The following is a 20,644-nucleotide window of genomic DNA, read 5'->3' as shown; positions in this document are numbered from 1 at the left end:
TCCTCTGACATAATTTTCCAATGTGAACAGCGAGCTATTGTATTAACAAGGTAACTTGTTAGTAACATAAGGTGTCCACGACCAGCTAACGTTAATGAACAAACACACATTAATGATGTTAGCATACTTCTTGTCGAGTTAAATTAGCAAATGAGTCCATACCAGGCCAAAAGCGCCCTTTTGCCGTAAAGGGAAAGCTAACTTTAATAATTACAACTTCTATTTAGCTCAAAAGGTAAGAAGTTAAAGTTTAGTTTAACACCAATAAATTAATGATATGCTCATTTTCCTTAATATTCTAAGTGAAGTTGTATTGCAATGTAAGCTAAACACGGATGTTAAGCAATCTTAGGTGTATTTGAAACTTTTGGTTTGTTTTTTTATGACGGTAGTATTACTACTAGAGGGACAATCGGTTCTTATATACATCGCCGTTTTCTCTTGAAAGATTATGACTCGATGCAGAACATTCAATAATTGAAAATGTATAACTCAAATCTCAAACATGATCGCCCGTACACCGTGACACCGGGTTGTCCGTTTTTTACGGCTCTCCCTGAACGCAACATACACGTAATACATGTGCGTCTTGTTTACCGTCTAAGCTAGGCTAAATACTAGAGCTTTGGCTAAAGTCATGGAGCAGCGTTACCCGAGAAAAGCGGGTACGATAGCAGTAAGTAACACGCTACGTGTGGACATCCATTGCCATAGAATCTAGTCACAGTGACTCTAGATTGTAACCGTGCACTTTGTCACTGTAAGTATAGTTTTGTTTTACCACATGTTCCAGAAAGAGTTATTGTTGTACGACAGCTGAATGTTCATTGCCTATACAGAGGGATGTGTTTTGAAGAGAAGTCTATATTATATATTCGTGAGTAAGGGCAGCTTGTTATGTTAAATGTTTTTACTGTTGCTACAGGCCCAGTGTTATTTTGTCCCTGATTGGTTCTCTTTGCAATGATAGAAGAGATGTGTTAACTTGCGGTTAACATTTATATTTGTTAATAATATTGAATTGATAAAAGATAATTGAAGTACCTTTTATCTGTTAATTGTTTTACATTATGAATCTTTACAAATATGCTGCATTTTTACAAATAGCAAAAAGTCCCAAATATATAATCTATATATACATGTTGCTGACTCAATGTTAACTTGATAACTTAACCTTCATGGATATGAATTGATTGTTCTATCTCACTTTATTACAGCAACTTCTGAATGGAAAAAGTGTCCTGGTCAACCTCACAGACTGCACCGTCCAACCAGAGTCTCATCCCTACCCCAGGAAACTAAACTTGTGCCGTCAAATGTAATTTAATTTCACTTCATTGAACGTTGACTACTTTCCCTAAAAATATTTTTTCATCAAGATAACTTGTTAACCATCCTTAATGGATATTAATTGATTGTTCTATCTCACTTTTTTACAGCAACTTCTGAATGCAAAAAGGGTCCTGGTCATCCTCACTGACAGCACCGTCCCACCGCAAGAGTTTCCTAGTGAACCTCACCGACCTGCCAGGCATAAAACGGTGAATGTTTCTGACTGAACAAGCAATTACAATGTTAAAAAGCTTATGTGTGATGATCTAGTTAAATCAGATGTGTAGGCTGAGGGGATGTGGAGGTGTTACTTGTATGTTTAGAGGTAGCAGTTTAAAAAAAAAATGTATATGGAACATAGACTGTTTGAATTGTTTTCAGAGGAATGTGTGTCTAGACCTTTATTGTTCAAGGTCTAGACTTTTTCTTAGACCGCTTGTTTTTTTCAAATAAATTAAAGTGCCAAGATCCACTATGTTGGCACTTTTAAAAATACATGACGCCGTGTACTTTATTATTTGGATTGCATGTATGTCATAGCAAGTTGACAACTTCTTATTTAGATTCTTGGCTGCAAGCAACAGATTGTGTAATGTTTCCAGCCAACCAGGCTGTATATTTTATTAGAACTTAAGTTTCAGTTGTCATTCACAGTAAACATTTAAAAAATGTTAATACTTAAGTTATTTTTAGAATGACCTTATCTAAATACGATGCTTTCAACTAACTTAATAAAATCATGGAAAGGATTTCCACACAATTATAATGCTTTCTTTAAGCTATAAGAAATTAAGTTGGTCCAATATAATTTACTTGGGTCGGTACAACTTAATTTATTTGGGTTGGTCCAACTTAATTTATTTGGGTTGGTCCAACTTAATTTATTTGGGTTGGTCCAACTTAATTTATTTGGGTTGGTCCAACTTAATTGACTACTGTAAGTTAAGTTGGACACAACCCTAGTGAATGCGTTTAACCAACCCAAGTAAATTAAGTTGATCCTACTCAAGTACTTTAAGTTGGAACAATATAATTGCTTAATGCTTAAAGAAAGCATTTTAATCATGTGGAAATCCTTTCCATGATTTTATTAAGTTAGTTGAAAGCATCGTTTTTTTGAGTGTACCATCGGTATTTGCTGTTGCCTGCAAGTGAATACAAAGCAATAACTCCATTTACCATAATAGTTCATATAAATAGACACATTTAATTTCAGTCAAACAAGCTGAATAGTTATATAATAGATATTAAGAGAGGTATTAAAGACATTTTGAGTGCAAGACCATTTGACAGACTTAAGAGGAGGCACTGATATGTCTCCTTTCACTGGACCTGAAATAGAAAAAAATTTAAAAATACATTAGAGAGGACCATGCAGTGAACATAATGCATCTTTAAAGCATGGCATTTTATATAAAAAAACAACCTCCATGATACATTAAAAAAAAGGTAATTGCACAAGCAAGACGTGAGCTAAAATATCAGGGCACAAGATGCACTGCTTAGTCCAGTCGGACTGCTCAGTCCTTTTCCCCAAAAACTGGACTTCTGCATAAATTCAGATATTGGAAAACAGAAAAACAATGTATGTCTTGGACATTTAGAGCTGCAGTCAGCTGCTCTCTTCCCACCAACTGTTGTCCTCTCCATCTCGAGACTCTCTAACTACATCATGCAACATTACTCCACATCTAGGAGGGCAGTTAGAATAAAGTAAAATAAAGACGCAAAACTCTTTCAATGTGTTTATCAAAAGTTTACTCCATCAATGAAAGTTTGCACATCCATCATTTTGGGGGACTTGCAAGATGTTTTTTTAAATTGGAAACACACAATTCAGACAACCACACATAAGTAGCAGAACACCTCAGATGTTTTGACAAATTAAACACTTAATTAAAAAATGTACAATAATTTATAAAAATCCTATTCGTAACCGTTTGGCACACTCACGGTTCATACAATCTGATTATCTTTGAAATAGTTACACACTGCTGTGCTTAATCTGCAACAAATTCAACATTTCTAATGATATTGAATTTTCAGCTACATTTATAGAAGTGCATGAATATATTAACCAAGCTCAACACTCAAGAGAGTGTTGCACTGCACACTGATACAACATATTTATTTATCTCCACTTTGTAAAATCATTCAATACATTTGTGACAACCAGAGATACATACATAAAATACCTGCAAGGGCACAACAAGTAACATTTTATTTACTATAACTACTTAAGTTTATGTCAATAGACACATTTCATTTGAGTCAAACAAGCTGAAGAGTTATATAATAGATATTAAGAGAGGTATTAAGGACATTTTGAGTGCAAGACCATTTGACCGACTTAAGAGGAGGCACTGATGGCTCGCTGGGAGGCGAGACTTCGACAGTGCAGGAAGACAGAGAGGGGATGGATGAAGGCGAGCAGGCTGAGCAGCGTCAGACCGATGTTCACCTGCAGACACATGAAGGGAGAGAGAACAGGAAGCAGTGAGAGGAGAGTTCATGAAGATGGTTATTAAGGGAGGAGAAGGACCGGAATATGATTTATAGTTGTACTCACATATAAAGGGTTTCCACCCAGAGGTCCATTCACAAGAGCAAAGCAGGGATACTGCAGCAGAGAAAACACTGCAGACAGAGCCATGACCAGTCCATACAGCTTCCCAAAGTGGCATGATGGGAAACTACACACACACGCACACACACACACAAACACACACACAGTAACACACACACACACAGACACACACACAGACACACACACACACACAGACACACACACAGACACACACACAAACACACAATGAAACAGGTTACAATGTCACTATAGGCAGATATAAGAATGCTGAAGCGTAGTACACAAAGACGTGTGTGCTGCGTGTCTTTGTGTGTTTTGTACTCACGCTACACTGATGAAGGCTGCGTTGCCGCCGTAGAGGAAGGAGCGGTTGAGCACCTGCAGGACGAAGGTGACATACTGAAGCGGCAGATACGGGATGGAGGCGCAGACTGAGAACACCAGACACTGCAGCGCCGTCAGGAAGAGAGAAAGCACCGAGGCCCTCAGGTCTGCTTCCTGTTCACTCTCTCCTACACACAGACACACAAATTAAAAAAAATATGAAAAAGAAAATCTGAGAAATAAGTCATTTTAAGTAATAAGTCTTTTTCTTGCACAATGTTGTTTTCTTTAAAGGGAGCATGAGGTTGTTGTCTAAAGCACCAGGACTGCTGTTTATCCAATAGTCATGAATTAAAGACATATTCGTATTAGTATGTTACCTGCAGCACGAGGTTTGCCCTTGTGTCTGTCCATGATGAGGCCGTTCCAGGGAGCACACAGCACGCCACACAGCTGCGTTATGGCGAAGGCATTGATGTACTGGCTCACTGCAGAGACACACAGGGAGGACAATATGGTTAGAGACAAAGGGCAACCAGAACATGACTACTTTCAGACTTCAAGTAAATCCGACTTCTTTTTATACTCGACAGTAGCTTCTTACTCGGATGTTATTACTTCAGTCACGTCCTCAGTCACGTCAATATTCATGCAACTTCCTGGACCTAATAAGGAATTATTTGCAAAGACAGGCAGACATGATGTGGTGTGTGTTTACCCAGTGAAGGCTCCCCCGCCGCCAGCCGCTGCAGCATGGGGTTGAGGGTGCCAATGAAGAGGTAATGTCTGAGCTGCATAATCGATAACCAAAGCATCTGCAATCCGAAGAACCTGGACATCACACACTCACAGAAACTCTTCTCTGAGTGAGTTGAGGGGAGAACAAGAAGATTTATGAAGACGAGGAAAGAACAAAGATGAAGAGAAATAGGATGTGCGTTTATTTTATTCTGTTACATCTCACGATGTATCAACCCATGTCACAGTAAAGTGAACTGACCTTGTTTCACAGTGACATCTTTGTTGAGGGCCGTTTCCTCTGTCACTGTGTTACCATTTGTCGTCGTCTGCACTAAGCTCAGAGTCTTAGATTTACCACAGGTTATCCTGACAAAGGTCACACAAGGTCAACAACAGCGAGAGCATTGTGGGAAATCTTACTTTCACCCCCATACAATTACATAACAGCATATGAAGAATATTTTCAAAGATTGTGGCAAGATGGGAAAATGTGCTGCTTGATTCAAACAAAAAAAGTATCTTACAATATTTGCAATTGAAAGTATTCATTATTTTTTTGTTTTATAATGCTGTTTTTTATAAAGGGAGCAGATACCCGGGCATAAACATTGAAAACAAATGGATACAACATGTTGAAACCCTCTGCACTAGGCTCCAACAGTGGCACGTCCTCCTTAGGGTGGGGTGGTCTTTGCAGCCCCGTTCTGCAACCACAGAGTCTCCCAGTGCAGGCTTTTTAATAAATAATTAGTCCCCCTGTCCAAAAAAGTCCTAAAAGACAAGCTAGAGCTTAACCCTGTAACTTTGACATCTATCTGTGCACACGTACATTTATGTTATTCTAGGTAGGCTGCTCTACTCATACTGCACATATTATGTACACTAATATGATGACTACTACTATAGTGTACGATGGGAAGTGTGTACTTTGTTGGTTGGTGCATGTACTGTAGGTACTGTGTGTGTGTGTGTGTGTGTGTGTGTGTGTGTGTGTGTGTGTGTGTGTGTGTATTGGTGACAGTCTGTATGTATGTATGTATGCACTATGTCAAGACACATGTACTTTCGATCTCATCTTTCTTGTCTCTTATTTGTTTGAATTCTTTTCACTTTATTTCCCGTCACACTCACAACCTTTTGTTCTTGCTGTGAGAGTACACAGAACTCTTTACTGGGCTGTTTCGTAGACTTCTAGCAAAGAGCTCAAGTAAGCCATGTCTGTAGTTGAATTAAATAAAACCTAATTAACTTTTTGTGTATACATTTTGTATACACTATTGCAATATTTAATCCTTTTAAACAAACACAGATTCATTGATTTTTTCTTTTTCCACTTCATGCATTGCCGAGGCACGTGTGATGTGTTGATGCGTGTGTGTGTGATGTGGCCATTTTGTACCCGTATGTGTAGCCCTCAGGCAGCGGGTAGGGAATGTGGTGTCTGGGCAGCAGGAAGAAAGTTCTGAGGAGGTGAATGACGCTGCAGGCGGACAGGAAGAGGAAGGAGGAGAGGAGCGAGACGCCAGTCTCGTGCAACAGCTGCAAGAGACGACATCAAGATCATTGTTACATAATTAGATGCAATAAATATATTTCATTGTGAATGTGTGTGTGTGTGTGTGAATGTTTCTGACCTTGATGACAAGGAAGAGTGCTGACGAAGAGTCGAAGGCCCCGTTATAGAGAGTGATGATGGTGGAACGACGTGAGCCGAACAGGTTTCCTACCTTAAGGAGAGACATTTATATTTATTTAAACATGTTGCATTTAAGGGAGTACATATCTGGGGCTTTCTTTGCTTTTTTGCATCTACTTTTCTGTCAATCGGTGTAAAATGTGTTCTTGCTTAATTACTTATTTGAACATGAGGATTCCCTCAAAGAGCGTTGTGTTTATTTCATCACAAGCTGCCCTGCAGCCAACAAAAGTGCATTGAGGGCAGCATTTTTGTTTGTGTTATTGTTTAGTGACTTTTGTTCCATGATTTAGATATTGTCATCCTCACTTTGGGGAACACTACGATCTCGAGCATCAAACCTCTGTCTCTTTCAAAAAAAGCTTTTACAACTGTGTTTCTCAGTCTCTCCTTACAAATGGGTCATAGTACGATTTAGAGCACACATACAGGCATCCAGATGTAATCAAATAAAAAATGTGACTAATAGGACACGCGTTCATATTGTTTTTTCAATTACAATTTAGAGCAAATATTAACCATCTATTTAGAGATATACAAATCAAACTTCATCAACAACAATTTGTGTTCAATTCTCCAGTCCACTTTGAAGTTGTGCTGCTTTTCTCTGTTTTATAAAATCATAAATGTAATATTTTGGCTTTGAGACTCTAGGTTGGATTAAATGAGCTATTGAATCATCTCAACTTGGGTCATGTGGAATTGTGACTGAATTTCGGGGCATTTCACATAGTACTCATCTGAAAACAAAAGATTAAATGGTTTTAATCTGAATGACTTCAGTACCTGCATGTTTGTTATTAGAAACAAGATGCCACCTGCTGCCAGGAGGGAGGCCGCTGGGAACAGCAGGTTGGACAACGCTGATGGAAAAAAACATGGAAGAATTAGCATCCAAAGCTGTAACAGTGAGGTTTGCGAGAAAGCCCCCCAAAAAAGAAAGATAAATGTTTTTCACCTGCAGTCGAGAAGGCCATCATCAAAGTACCCAATGTGTACAGAAATCTAAAAAAAAGGGAACAAAATATTCCAGTGTTTTCAGGTAATTCGTCTTATGTTCATCTTGGCTTGATGGGAGCTTCACAGTAACCAGACACACTATTTTACAATTGGTTTTAAAATGAATGAAAACCAATACACGTTCAGTTAAAAGTCACAGTAAACATTAAAAAACAAGTTATTCTTCTGCGGTTTGAAGAAGTTTGGCTGACATCAGCTCCACTTGCTGCGTCTTGTCCAATTATTTGCATTCCATGGATTTTTTCATTTTCACTCCACCCTCTTGGTGGGAAACATGTGTGTCCTTTGTACCAGTTTGTTATTGTGGATTTATATATATATATGATATATGCTGAGTAGGTATGGGTGTGTGGTGTAATGTTATATAAGAAATATAAACTGAAGCAGTAGGGAGGGCTTCTTCATCACAGGGTCAGAACATCTGCACATGTTACGACATTCCGCCATCCTCCGGTGATTCATGTTCCTGACCTTTCTATTTCTTAATCTTTCACTTAATATTTCATTTCCCTTAGTTTTCTTAACTACTGCTATTTCTCATAACACATTGTATATACATTCTGCATTGTATATACATTTTTCATTCAGAAATGCAGCAGCATCTATTCTTGTTGCTGTTTGATCTCAACTACTTTACGTAACATCCCTCGAGAGAGATACTCTGGCCTTTCGCTTTTCCAGCTTTCCTACAGTACGCGTCCCCTTTAATTTAGCGAAGCTCGTTGAGTATATTTAGGAAACATTTGGAAATTCCTCAGAGAGAAATACCAGACAGACTGACTTTACAGCAAATTGCCTCTTTGCACTGTAGCCTTAGCTTAGCCACTGCACAGACGGAGAGAGTTACGGAGAGAGTATGAGAAGCCCATCTGTCGTTAGTGAAATATGTTTGGTTTATTAAAAACATCAGGCTGTATGGCCGCTTTGGTCTGTTTAGTTTCATTGCTGCATCCATAACTGGAAGTTACAGCAAAGCAACCGGTCGCAGTTTGTTGTTGAGGGTATAAATACTCCCAATGTTAAAACTATCTAGTAAACATTCATTTTTGAGTTGTTTTTTTTTCACATGCACACGTTACTTTGTGGTGTCTTTCTCAAAAGGCAGCCTCACCTGTCAGGTCTAGAAGTGTAAAAACATGTGCACAAGCCTGAACTGATTAAGTTGAAACACTAACATTGTGTCTACGGTGTCTACTTATGTCTACTGTCTGCACAGCCTGGAGACAAACAGACAGACAGAATTCTTCTGTTCTTTGGAGCTTTAAAAGTATCCTCAAAGAAATCCTCTTTGAAGTGGTATATTGTTGTTTAAGTATCAAAATTAATCAAGTCCATGTTAAAACTATTCAATTATTGACAGAATAGATATCTGATGATGCAGAATTAGATGCAATGTATCTTAGCTAAATAAAATCCAATGAATCCATCAGACGCCTTGTCAGTACACAGGATGTGCAACAGGGGAAAAAGTCCTTGCTGCACCTCGCACAACCTCTTGTTGTTCTTACTAACTTACTGGTTGACATTTCATTCCTCCCAACTACCCCAACTCGTGGGATTTTAGTCCTCTACCGAGTCACTGTTTTGATGAGAAATTACACAGGAAATCTTTTAAATCTATTGATCTTTAACTCCTCAGTAATTAAAGCGTTGCTTGACTCACATTCCAACAAGCCGAGCCATTGTAGTACCAAACCAGTCAAAGAGGAAACCACTGGGCAGTGTCAGGAAATTGTTCATAAAGGATGCGATGGTGAAGACAAAAGAGAACTGTTCATCCTGTCCACTGCAATCTGTAAGCAACACACGAAAAGAGAGAACCATGGTTGTGAAATACATGGCCAACCAGGTGACAAAGGTCAGATGACACAAAAACATCTAGATTTGTAATAAATTATAGAAATCCAGGTGATGGGGCACACTCTCTCCCTTTCCTGTCTATCTTTGGCTGTAGTATCTAATAAAAGGCAAAATAATAAATAATAATTATAAGCAGTGGGGGTGAGGATTTCAAACTGACCTAAGACATGCGTTGCATTGAATTCTGTAGTGTTGACACATAGAGAGCTGAAGTAGCCCTCCGTCTTCAGGATGAAGACAAGTGAAGCCCATCCGAACACGGCTCCAGCGAAACACAGACATTCCACCAGACCTGTTGCAAAGGTGAGGCAGTGTCGCACCGACAAGCTCCTGCCAAGGCCTGGCATGGTCCCTCACAAACTCACACACACATGCAGAGGGAATTCACAAACACTGTTCACCTGCATGGACACAGATGTCTCCCCTCACTGCAACTGCCAAACAAACATGAGAAATTTAATTCAGATTCATTTGACACAAGCCTGTGTATTTTCATATGCAAAGAACATGTACTGCATGACATGTCAAAAGCACTTTATTTGGAAAATCTTGCACAAGCAAGACATGAGCTAAAACATCTGGGTCCAGGCCGTTAAGAGAGTCCTGCTCCAAAAAAAGAGACTTCTGCATAAATTCAGACGTAAACAGAAATAAACCTACTGGTAGGTCATGAAACTCTAATTTTAACAACAATAGAATCAATTAAAAAGTGCAAACATGGATTCTTAAGAGAGTAAGCTTTTGTCAAGTCACAAAAAACAAAATGCACACTTGTTAAATTGTATTATTCTCCAGGTTACTACTCTCTAGTACTCACAGTTCAGCCTGTATGGGTCTCCCAATAAGTTCTAACAAACCACACCTCTCTGCTTTTGCTCCACTCTCTTTCTTTATATAAGCAAGCTCTTCCTTCCTCCATTTCATTAGTTCCCTCCCTTCTCAATGCTTTTCTCTTTCTCAATTAATCTCTCTCCTCTTGCAGTGCTAGTGGTTGCTGAAAATAAAAACTCTGATCTCCGTCTGTAGAATGTAACACAACAGGGTAACAAACCTTTTTAAAACCTTTAAAAACACTATACTATGGTGGTGGGGGCGTGGCCACTCCCCTCTGGCTGCAGAGGGGAGTGGCTCAGGGAACGGTGATGGGATGAGGCCTTCTTGGCCTCAGCTAGAACTGACTTAGTGTTTTGTGTCTCTTCCCTATATTAAGTTGAGTAGGGATGGAGGAGCGAGAGAGGAGAGCAAGAGACACAGTCTGCCAGAGTGTGCAGGTGACAATAAAAGCGTTGTAAAACGATACCCGAGCGTGCTCGTGTCATTGGTGCTGGGGGAGAAACCCGGGAAGGTAGCAGGAGCCTGATACATATAATACCATATGAACTATTCAGACTCTCTTAAATCATGGAATGAGTCTGTGGGATATTTACTATGTTTAAAGCCAGCTGAGCATTATATTTTTCGGTGAGTCTCTAAATACTGTATTAATATTTCTGTCAGGAGAATCATGCATCATTTGATTGCTTGTGAATGTGCATGCGTGTGTGAAGAGAAAGAGTGCATCTCACATTGCGGTAACTCACACGTTCTTCCAAAAACTTGTATTGTTGTTTTATACTGACATTGACTGCCTACCAACTCTTCATTCACTACCCTTCACCGTCCCGCAGCTGAAAGTGATGACAGAGTCAATAGTTGTCTGATAGACATTATGGGAGTACTGAGGCAGTCCTGACTGAGACCGCTAACCCTGTGGCGGATAAGCCTGACCACAGTTAAAACAGTTATTAAGTCTCTCTGCCTCCGTTGCCCCAACCGTTACCCCTAATTTCTCTCACAAACTGTCTTCTTGGTTGGCTAACCCCTCCGTACGGTGGAGCCCTAGTTACGGGCTGCTGACCCGCCTGCTGCAGGACATAAGGTTGAGGGAACTGGGCTTGAGAAGGTGCAAACGTGGCTTGTTGTGGCTGTTGATAGATCGGTGCATATGGATCTGGTGGAGGTGCTGGATACGGACTATAGGCTACGGGACGTAAGGTCCTGGTGTTTATATTATCAGTCACCAAACCCCAGTCGCTACTCAGTGGCCAGAGACAAAGTGGGAGAAATCTATAGGCTACATGTCTATGGGGAACACAGTTGGCTCATTTTTGGAAGGTGCATTTGGCTATCAGCTAACTGTTAACTACTAATGGTTAACTGTTACCTGTTAATCGTTAATGGAAATACACAGCTGACTGCTGTTCTTAAGCCAGAGACAGTCAGTGCGTTTTCTTTGCCATTATTTTCTCATTTACACGCATCACAAATTTTACCTGAAGCCTAAAAAAAAAATGCCCAAAGACGCGGTTAAAACCGCGAGACAGAGGTGAGACGCACATCTGCACAAAGCCAGTGCAGACATCTTCAGAGATTCTAATGAAGGCATATCTGTTGCGAGAGATGTGCAAGTGAAAAAAACATCAGGTACACTTGACGGGGGGGATTAGCCTATTATGGGTTCTCATTCAATCACACAATACATGATAATGGTTGATTTCAGTGTTTGAATTTTCTTTCCTTTAAATTTGATTGATGAACACGGATGCAAAATGGTCACATAACATCAAAACATCCAAAAAGATCAAAGATTACTACCACACTTCTCTGTAGTGTTACACATTAAAATAAAAGCACATTCCCAAAACATAATGCAATTGTAACATAATCTAATAAAAGTCATAACGTCCTGAAACTTTAACTTCTAAGACCAGCAAGACCTCACTACAGTATAAATGTTCAAAGTTAAACACTGATAACAACATCAAAATGATCATGCTTGTCCTCTGATCCTGTCAGGATATAGCTGATGGCCCGGAAGTAGCAGTTCCCATCACCTTTGGTTTTATATGTACAATTCCTTACCAAACGTACTTCCTTCCTGAACGTGGAAGTGGGTTGAAAGTCTTGGTCTGCTTGTGTTTCTCTGTTTCTGTGTAGATGTCATCATTGTCTGGTTTTAGACACGTGGTCTTTTGAGTGTCTTGAGTTACTGGGAAAATCATCAGGGGACTGGGGTGGTGGAGAAGCCTCTTCATCCTGGTAAATCTTAAGGTTGCTGGCGTGGTAGGTGTTCCTCAATATCTTGTCAGTTTTATTGTTCTTAAGTTTTACTCGTCCTGCAGAAGAAGAGCGATTTCTCACAATAAATCCACTTTCACAAAGTCTCCAAACTCAACAACTGCTGCTGGTTCTGTGGCAGCTTGTGAGACAGTGAGGAGTCCGTCAGTGAAAATGTGTCCGTCCTCCGCAGCGTTTCATAACTCCTCTGTGTTTGGTGCTCGAGTCTAAAACTCTGGCGTAGTGAGGACGCTCAGTGTCAATGTAGCAAAATGTATGCGTTTTAAAATGCTTACATAGTAGTGTGGACATGGCCGGGGGTAATTCAGAGTTATTTTATTCAAATAATAAGTTATTGCATTATATTATTGGTATTATAGGCTGTGAAAGCACCATGGGAGCAACTGGGGGTTCAGTGTCCCGCTACAAGAGACTTCGACATGCGAACTGTGTGGAGGACAGGCATCGAACCTGCTTATGGTTACAGGACGACCACTCTACCCATGAACCACAAATATGGGGAGGGTTAAGGACCTGCGTAGTTGTCTGATTAATTGACCTCAATGTGGCCGACACATGACTGTATTTTTTTTTCTCCTCTTCATAAGAGTTTGATTTTGTTAGAACCGGTAAAATAGCAATACAATGTCAAGAATTGTCTTTATTCTGGTTCTATGATTTCATAAATACAACAAACTATAGTTTTTGTACATACAATATGACTATATATATATATATATATATATATATATATATATATATATATATATATATATATATATATATATATATATATATATATATATATATATAGAGAGAGATAACTTTATAAGCTGTGATATCAAATAGCTTTTGTGGCTCCGGACACATTTTATTTGGTGGAAAATAGGGCAAAACGGCTCTTTGTATAGGAAAGGTTGCTAAGCCCTGCCCTGGGGTATATTCTGGCCTGGAGGGGTATAGTATGGCCTAGGCTATTTTACACCCCCGAGTATAGTTTGGCCTAGGGCAGTTTATCCCCGGGGTATATTCTGGCCTGGGCCAAAGTATACCCAGGTTTCATCTGGGCGGGGGTTAATTTGGCCTGTTACACTGAGACAAAAGATGTTGTATGGTACAGATTGTAAAGCCCTCTAAACCAAATTTGGGATTTGGGATTTTGGGCTCTACAAAATACATTTTATTTAATTAATGGGGTGCCCCTTACATGATATTTGTTATTAGGCCCAGATACTTTACACAATGTATAAGGCTTTTTCACTTTGATGCCGACTTTTCAGTGCGAACCAGCAGGTTCCGGGAGACCTCGCTACTGATGGTGGAGATGCAAATCACTGTTGGAAGTCTTGTGATAAATACAACACCACTCATGAGGCCTAAGAATGTATGTTTTACCAGTATCGTCACCTGATCACAAGACAGATATTTTTATGCCCACACAAATGTGCACATTGTGCACAAACAAGCTGGTATCCACTTCCTTAAACTAATGACCTAGTGTTACCAAAGGCATCGGCCCCCGTAGATACTGTAGAGCCTGTAGATACTAGCTCCACAGATCATCATTAAAGGCCGTGAGCCACATAGCTTCTACGAAATTGCAATGCAGATTAGGTCTATTTTAAAGGATAATTCTGCAATCAGTTAATCTTGTGACTTATCAAAAAGTCACAATGTTACAATTACACAAATGTCCAATGAACCTCCATTACTATCTTGAAGCTATAACACATAACAGCCATACTGTTGCACTGGCTTACATGTTCTTACATTACAGAACAACTGGCCTTGAATAAAAACATGTAGTTTCAATATCTGTAAGCAAACAAACTAAGTAATGTAGTGACAACATATCTGAATACAGCGTGACCAGTAGCGGACTGCAGAACAACTCTGAAAGAAAACAATGAAATACGTTAAGAGCAACATTTGGGCTTTGTGGAAAACCTTTCTTGAGTTGCTGTGAGATCTTTAAAGGATAGACACTGGCCAAAGGCAACCTAACAATGTCATTATTCTGGTTAGTTGAGTTTGCAGAGACTTCCCACACGTTTCTTTTCATGCAAAGCATTCTGGACATATTTCTTAGAAATATAAATATAAATATTCCATTCAGGGACCTCGTGAGTTTGAAAGTACAAGTGTGTGCGTGCATTTATATAACCAGAAGTGCACAAGAAGTGCAAATATCAGCAATTTTAAGGACATCATCTTTCAACTTGCCAGAGACAACCCACTAGTCTCTTTTTGTCCATCTCACTCAATACTTCCCCTTAGTAAAAATAACATTAGTGGTGAAAGAGAAATATGAATGTCACATGTGACTTATAAGACACAATCCTCAAAATGTTACATCATACTTCCTATGCATCCATCCATTATCTTTTCCAAGGTCGCAGGGGCTGGAGCCTATTCCAGCTGAGATTGAACAACATTGAACCTAACCTGTCTTTGGTGGAGACTGGAGATCTCAGAAAACCAACGCTAAGTTATGGAGAACACGCACACTTCACCAGCAGTCTATTGGGTTTCACCTGGAACAAAAACTGTTAAGTTAAACTGCTGATTTTCAGCTTTGTTCTGTTTGAGGGTGTTCACTTTTGTATTGATACATAATCTCAATGCCGAGGGACAGTGATTATATGTAACTTGTATGGCTTAACTCTTAATTTTCAATTCAGTTTATTTTGTATAGCCCAATATCACAAATTACAAATTTTCCTCAGTGCTTTACAATCTGTACACATACGACATCCCTATCCCAGGACCTCACATCGGATCAGGAAAAACTTCCCAAAAATCACCTTTCACAGGGAAAAAATCCATAATCTTAATATTGCGTGTGTTCCACCCTTAAAATTAACTCTTCAGAAACACGTCGTTCTTCTGTTTTGCAACTTTTATTTAACAAGTTCCCGGTTAAAACAAGCATACGTTGTTTTTGTCTTCAGCCTGCTTACTGCACTTGTCCTTCACACCCCCTCTCTTAAAGAGATTGCGCTCTCTTCCAAATGGACAAGCACTTTCCTCCCACAGTTAGTATGTGCACAGGTGATGAACGGTCTCAAATATAGGAACACATGAATTAACTTAAACACACATTTAAAGTAAATTATGAAAAATGGACACAGTTGTATTAAATCGGTAAGATACATGACATAACATATTTCAGGGTGCTACACGTGCATGCAGACATTGCAAAAGCAGAACTCAAACAAAAAGGTAGCCTACGCCTTTCTCCCTGAAGCAGAAACAGCAGGACCTGTCAAGGCCTGTGACTGGGTTCGATGTTTTAGCTCCACCTGTATGTGTGCATCTGAGACAATGATCTCACTCATTGTGTGGCTGGAGAGAGAGGGGAGTGACAACCAGAGTTCTCAACTGCCATATAGAAATCAGTGTGGAAGGTAAAAGATGCAAAGATGACACCACCTAAGTAACTGCGTTGGACCGCAGATCACCAGAACCAGCAGCCCGGGCTGGTGTTGCCTAAGGGATTCAATGTGTTTTTTCTTCTTTCCAGTAATAATTGTGCTTCCTATCATTTAAATTGTCTACATGCAGACCTTGCAAAAGCAGAACTCTACTCCAAAAAAAAAGGTTGCCTCTGTCTGACTTGCTGTTATTTCAACATACGTCTTTCTCTCTGAAGTAGAAAAACAAGACCTGTCAAGGCTCTACTAAAATCTTGACTCGTTTGACCTCTGACCCATACGTAGGGAAAGAGCTCTGAACATTAATCTGAATTATGCTAAGTCTGTTCAATACAATACTTGGACATTTGAGTTTCTCACCACACTTAGTCCAACTGAGCATCCAACTGAATGAAAGAAACCTCTGGAACAAACAAAACTGAAGCAGCCTGCAGAGAGTCACTGAGTGATGAATAGGACCTGGCTGGCTAGCTAAAATCAATGCATATTCACTCATGTCTTGCAGACTTCATGTACAGATAACTGTCATTGTCAAGTGCTGGAGCGTCTGCAGTCATGCTGTGGGATAAAGTTCAGTATGAGCAGTATCCCACATTGACAATCCTGTAATGAGCTGCAAATAAAAGATGTGCACACGGTCACAGAAGAGAGCCTCCCATCTATTTGTCTACAACTGTCTTTTCGTGGGAGGATGTACACTTTCAGTACGTGATGTTATGCCCTCCTACAGTGATCCCATTGTCCACAACATCGATTCAGACGTAAAGACCCAGCAGGGAGGATCCACATTCTGCGGCCGTGATGGACGAGTACATAGTAAATTCGTAACGCTCCCATCTGAATCAGTCGCCCAGGTCCAAATGCCCCCTTGGTTGCTGGAAACACTTTCAATTAGACCTTAAATTGAGAATAAGCCAACAAGAGGTATATTCAGTATGTCTTACGGCAAGCAATTTGGCAGTGGACCCATTAATCACTTTTCAAAACCATTTTCTTCTTCAGAGTAGATATGCTTTAAGGCTGCAGCCTTTACCAGTTTGATAAGCTGTTCAGTCTTTTGGCGCCATCGAGACAGATTACCGTAGCCTCATGACAATCACAGTATTCATGATAAATTCAAAGTTTGATGACTGCTATACAGCAGAGGTGAAGTATATTTAAAGTACATAATTGAAGTTCTCGCATTTGGTGACACCACTACATTTACTACAGGTTTTACAATGTTACGAGCATTACAGATTTGTAAAGCCCAAAAGCACAGTGAGTGTCAGTTTAACGGCCAAATGTATAAATGGTGCCACAAAAGAACATTTACTTTTTATGCTATAATCTCAGATTTAAATTAAGTGGTCAAAGACTGCTTTACTCCGGTCCTATAGTTTTCATAGCAGTATTCAGATTGATCTTCTTCCAAATTGAATTAAAGGGGAGAGACTTTCACTAATTTCAGAACCCTACCACTTGAGAAAGTCAATAGACAAAGAACCAAGCAGCAGACATGAAATGTTTAAATATGTAAATATTTTTTGAAGTCTAAAAAGGCATTCATTTCCAAACATGTACAAGTTGAGTGCACAATCTGACAAGAAAAAGCAAACACCCAACCTGAGATTTAACATTTATTAAGGCATTGTACACTGAAAGATGCACTCAGTATGAAACCTGAAAGTCAAGATAAGATGAACATTAGTACTAGTTAACCAGCCTAGTCATCATTTGTGCAAATACATTTTGTCAACATACCTTGACCTGATTGTGGCCGCCAGCTTGGCGGTTAGCTGGCTGCCTGAAGCCTCCATGGGAAGAAGCTGGTCTACCAGCCTGTCCATAACCAGCCATCACAGGATTGGGATCCTTGACGCTCTGGGGGGCTGCAAAGTCACCAGTGTCGGGCTTCATCTGCTGCTGAGGACCGGGTTGGCCGTCTCTCACATAGTGAACATCTTCCCAGTAGTCTCTGCCCTGCTCATAGCTGTTGCTGGCGTGACTGACGGTGCCTGGAGGATACTGGCCGGTCATGAACATGAAGTCAAAGTAAGGGTACGGGCCAGAGAACGGGTAGGGGCCGGGGAACGGGTTGGGGCCCCAGCTTTCACCGATGTTGCCGTGTTGCTGAGGTTGGCTAGTAAAGCTTTGGCCAGCATACTCTTGCTCATAAAATGGTGGTGGAGACAGCCTGCCTTGTTCCTCGGTCTCCCTCTCGTTGTCACCATGCTCAAAGCTTTTCTCAAAATGGGACAACTCTCCCGCCTGGTACATTGGCCCCGTTGGAAAAAATGGATCCAGTTCCTCATATAAACTGGAGACAGCTGGAGAGCCAGACGACATTTCCTCACCTCGAGAGAGGCTGTGAGGAGCCCAGTTCATGTCTGAGAACAGGAAGAGAGACTATGAAAAATACATGTTCAAGACATGGGTCAAGCCAAGAGTTGCTAGCGATTATGGCCGTATACCTTTAACAAAGTTACCAAACTGTAGAGACACAGAACAATAAGCATTGGATGGTCACCTTGAGTGCCAGGTTGAAAAGCAGCTTCTGGTTGTGCGGCACTGGCAGGGTTACTCCTCACAACAGGTTCTCTGTATCCTGAGAACACCGGTCCAGAAGAGCTGGAGACAGCAGATGGTGCTGGTCTTTGAACAGTGGGCTGAGGGACACTGGGCCCCGGCTGTGGTCGAGCATGATAAGATGGTGTGGGGATCCCTGTAGAAGGAGCTCTTTTAGGCATAACCACTTCAGATGAAAACTGGCCAGAAGGAGCTCCCTGGTACAAGTCCAAAGTAGGAGCAGCGTTTGGGTAACCGCTGCCATAAGCACCAGGATTAGAGCCTGGGTACAAGAAAACACAATTTAAATCAGAAGTGAATTAACAGAAACATGTTTACCTATAGTGGATGATACTTTACCTTTCTTATAAGGAAAGCAGCAAATGTCCACAATCAGCAGAGCACAGAGAGACACCCTGAAAACATAAAAAGATAATATCAACAAGTGTTTCCCAGTAAACAGTCCAAACTTCACCAACCTCCAGCTACTTACCCTGAGACAAACCGTGCAGTCATCATGTTGAAGGACAATGCATGAAAAGCTGTCAATGGTGGAGGGTTATAAGATTAACCAGAGATCAGAACTGACCAATCAGAGCTTAACGAGTTAACGACATACAGCTTCTGGTGAATAACTCAGTGATAGATCAATCCTCAGCAATTACAAACACAAGCCAATATTGACATCTCAGAAACAAAGTGTGGTGGGGACATATGCACATGATTCATTTAAGGACAAAGGGAAAGACCTGATACATGTACTGTCATAATAAGGTTTAATTAAAAGGCTTTAGGGATCATGTAGAACAGAGATCCGTTTGTGCTAACGAAAGCTCTGGCAAGTAAGATAGGGGAGATATCATATGCAAAGGTCCTAATAATGTGGCAGGGATAATTAAATCCAACAAGTAAGACTGGAAAGAATTATTGCTTGTGCAGCAGTTGCAAGAAAGACAAGAGTAAAGAACACTGTTACCAGGATTCAAGCAGCAATGGGGGATCAAAAGCAACAAAGAAATTACAGGATATGTGTGGACAAAAAGCATTTCGTAACATTCATTGCAGGAGTGATTAAAAGTACAGCAAAAAATAAACCATTGAAGATTAGTGGGAATTACATGGGAAGAAATGAGGGGACAACTCACTAATCAGTCAAGCCAGGAAGCACCATGGCTTTGTTAATACTAATAAAGGTAATACATGAAGACTTCAATGAAGTATTTCATTAAAGACATTGCTGTAAAACAGGATGTGATGTGTGTAAAGGAAACTTGGTAGAAACCTACTTTAGATTTTGTAATACATGGATATTCAGTGATAAGGAAAAACAGATATTATGGGGTAGGAGGATGTTCATCAAACAAGATATTCCATGTATAGTACTGGAAAAGGGAGAAAGTCAGGAATATAGTGGTGGAAGTGTGATAAAGGAGAGGAGGTGGTTATAAGTATTTCTTTTTTTAAAGTAATTGTGTGGAAAGGAATATAAAAAAAGTCAGAGAAAAAAAAAGGAATAATATGTCGAAAAAATGAAAACATTTTATAGTATAGCACAGTGGTTCTCAAACCTCACAACCCACTTCGGAGGAAGAAAAATGTTCATGCCCCACCGCCCCAACAAAATTGTAACAAAATGAATTGTTATATCAACTTTTTGTGAATCCTACATCTGTGCTTTTTCAAATAATAGAATAAATAAAATTGCAAATACTAAGTAAACCAGATTGCTCCATCAGACAAACAAATAAAATGTGCAATCACTTTGTTATAACAAAGGAAATAAAGTTCTATCTGTGCAAAAAAACTACTAATATTTAGCCAAGAATAGCTTATTGTTGTTGCAATCAACCGGTTTTGCACTGAATATATTTTCAAGATAACAATAAAGTGCAACCTGTAAAAAAAACTAAACAAAATGAGTGCAGATATGTGTGAGGTATTTGTAAGAGCCATTTTGTTTGTTTTTGTTTTGTTGGATCTTCCACCACTAGGGGGCGTAGGGCCGCT

At 39.9% G+C, this 20,644-nt stretch overlaps 2 protein-coding genes and 1 long non-coding RNA gene across 3 annotated transcripts; 1 reads left to right on the top strand and 2 right to left on the bottom strand.

The window, feature by feature from the left end:
• Positions 1–594: 594 nt before the first annotated feature.
• LOC117737689 lies at positions 595–1,791 on the top strand. The gene is made up of 3 exons (XR_004610056.1): positions 595–760; positions 1,218–1,318; positions 1,440–1,791. It is a non-coding gene; the product is annotated as an uncharacterized LOC117737689 (long non-coding RNA).
• Positions 1,792–3,064: 1,273 nt separating this feature from the next.
• Positions 3,065–10,573, bottom strand: slc43a3b (solute carrier family 43 member 3b). The gene is made up of 13 exons (XM_034544359.1): positions 10,378–10,573; positions 9,721–9,994; positions 9,364–9,493; positions 7,639–7,685; positions 7,467–7,543; positions 6,619–6,711; positions 6,384–6,523; positions 5,244–5,350; positions 4,962–5,105; positions 4,624–4,731; positions 4,245–4,431; positions 3,902–4,025; positions 3,065–3,793 (listed from the first exon to the last, which is right to left on the bottom strand). Exons 2-13 carry the CDS (start codon positions 9,905–9,907, stop codon positions 3,683–3,685), a joined length of 1,455 nt encoding a protein of 484 aa, XP_034400250.1. The 5' UTR covers positions 9,908–9,994; positions 10,378–10,573; the 3' UTR covers positions 3,065–3,682.
• Positions 10,574–17,715: 7,142 nt separating this feature from the next.
• On the bottom strand, positions 17,716–19,154 carry LOC117737752 (MAPK-interacting and spindle-stabilizing protein-like). Its single transcript, XM_034543903.1, has 5 exons — positions 19,131–19,154; positions 18,998–19,053; positions 18,600–18,920; positions 17,834–18,459; positions 17,716–17,752 (listed from the first exon to the last, which is right to left on the bottom strand). Exons 1-5 carry the CDS (start codon positions 19,151–19,153, stop codon positions 17,741–17,743), a joined length of 1,038 nt encoding a protein of 345 aa, XP_034399794.1. The 5' UTR covers position 19,154; the 3' UTR covers positions 17,716–17,740.
• Positions 19,155–20,644: the final 1,490 nt, after the last annotated feature.

Source organism: Cyclopterus lumpus, chromosome 10 (genome assembly GCF_009769545.1).
Source record: "Cyclopterus lumpus isolate fCycLum1 chromosome 10, fCycLum1.pri, whole genome shotgun sequence".
NCBI lineage: Eukaryota > Metazoa > Chordata > Actinopteri > Perciformes > Cyclopteridae > Cyclopterus > Cyclopterus lumpus.
This window is presented reverse-complemented; position numbering and strand designations above follow the sequence as displayed.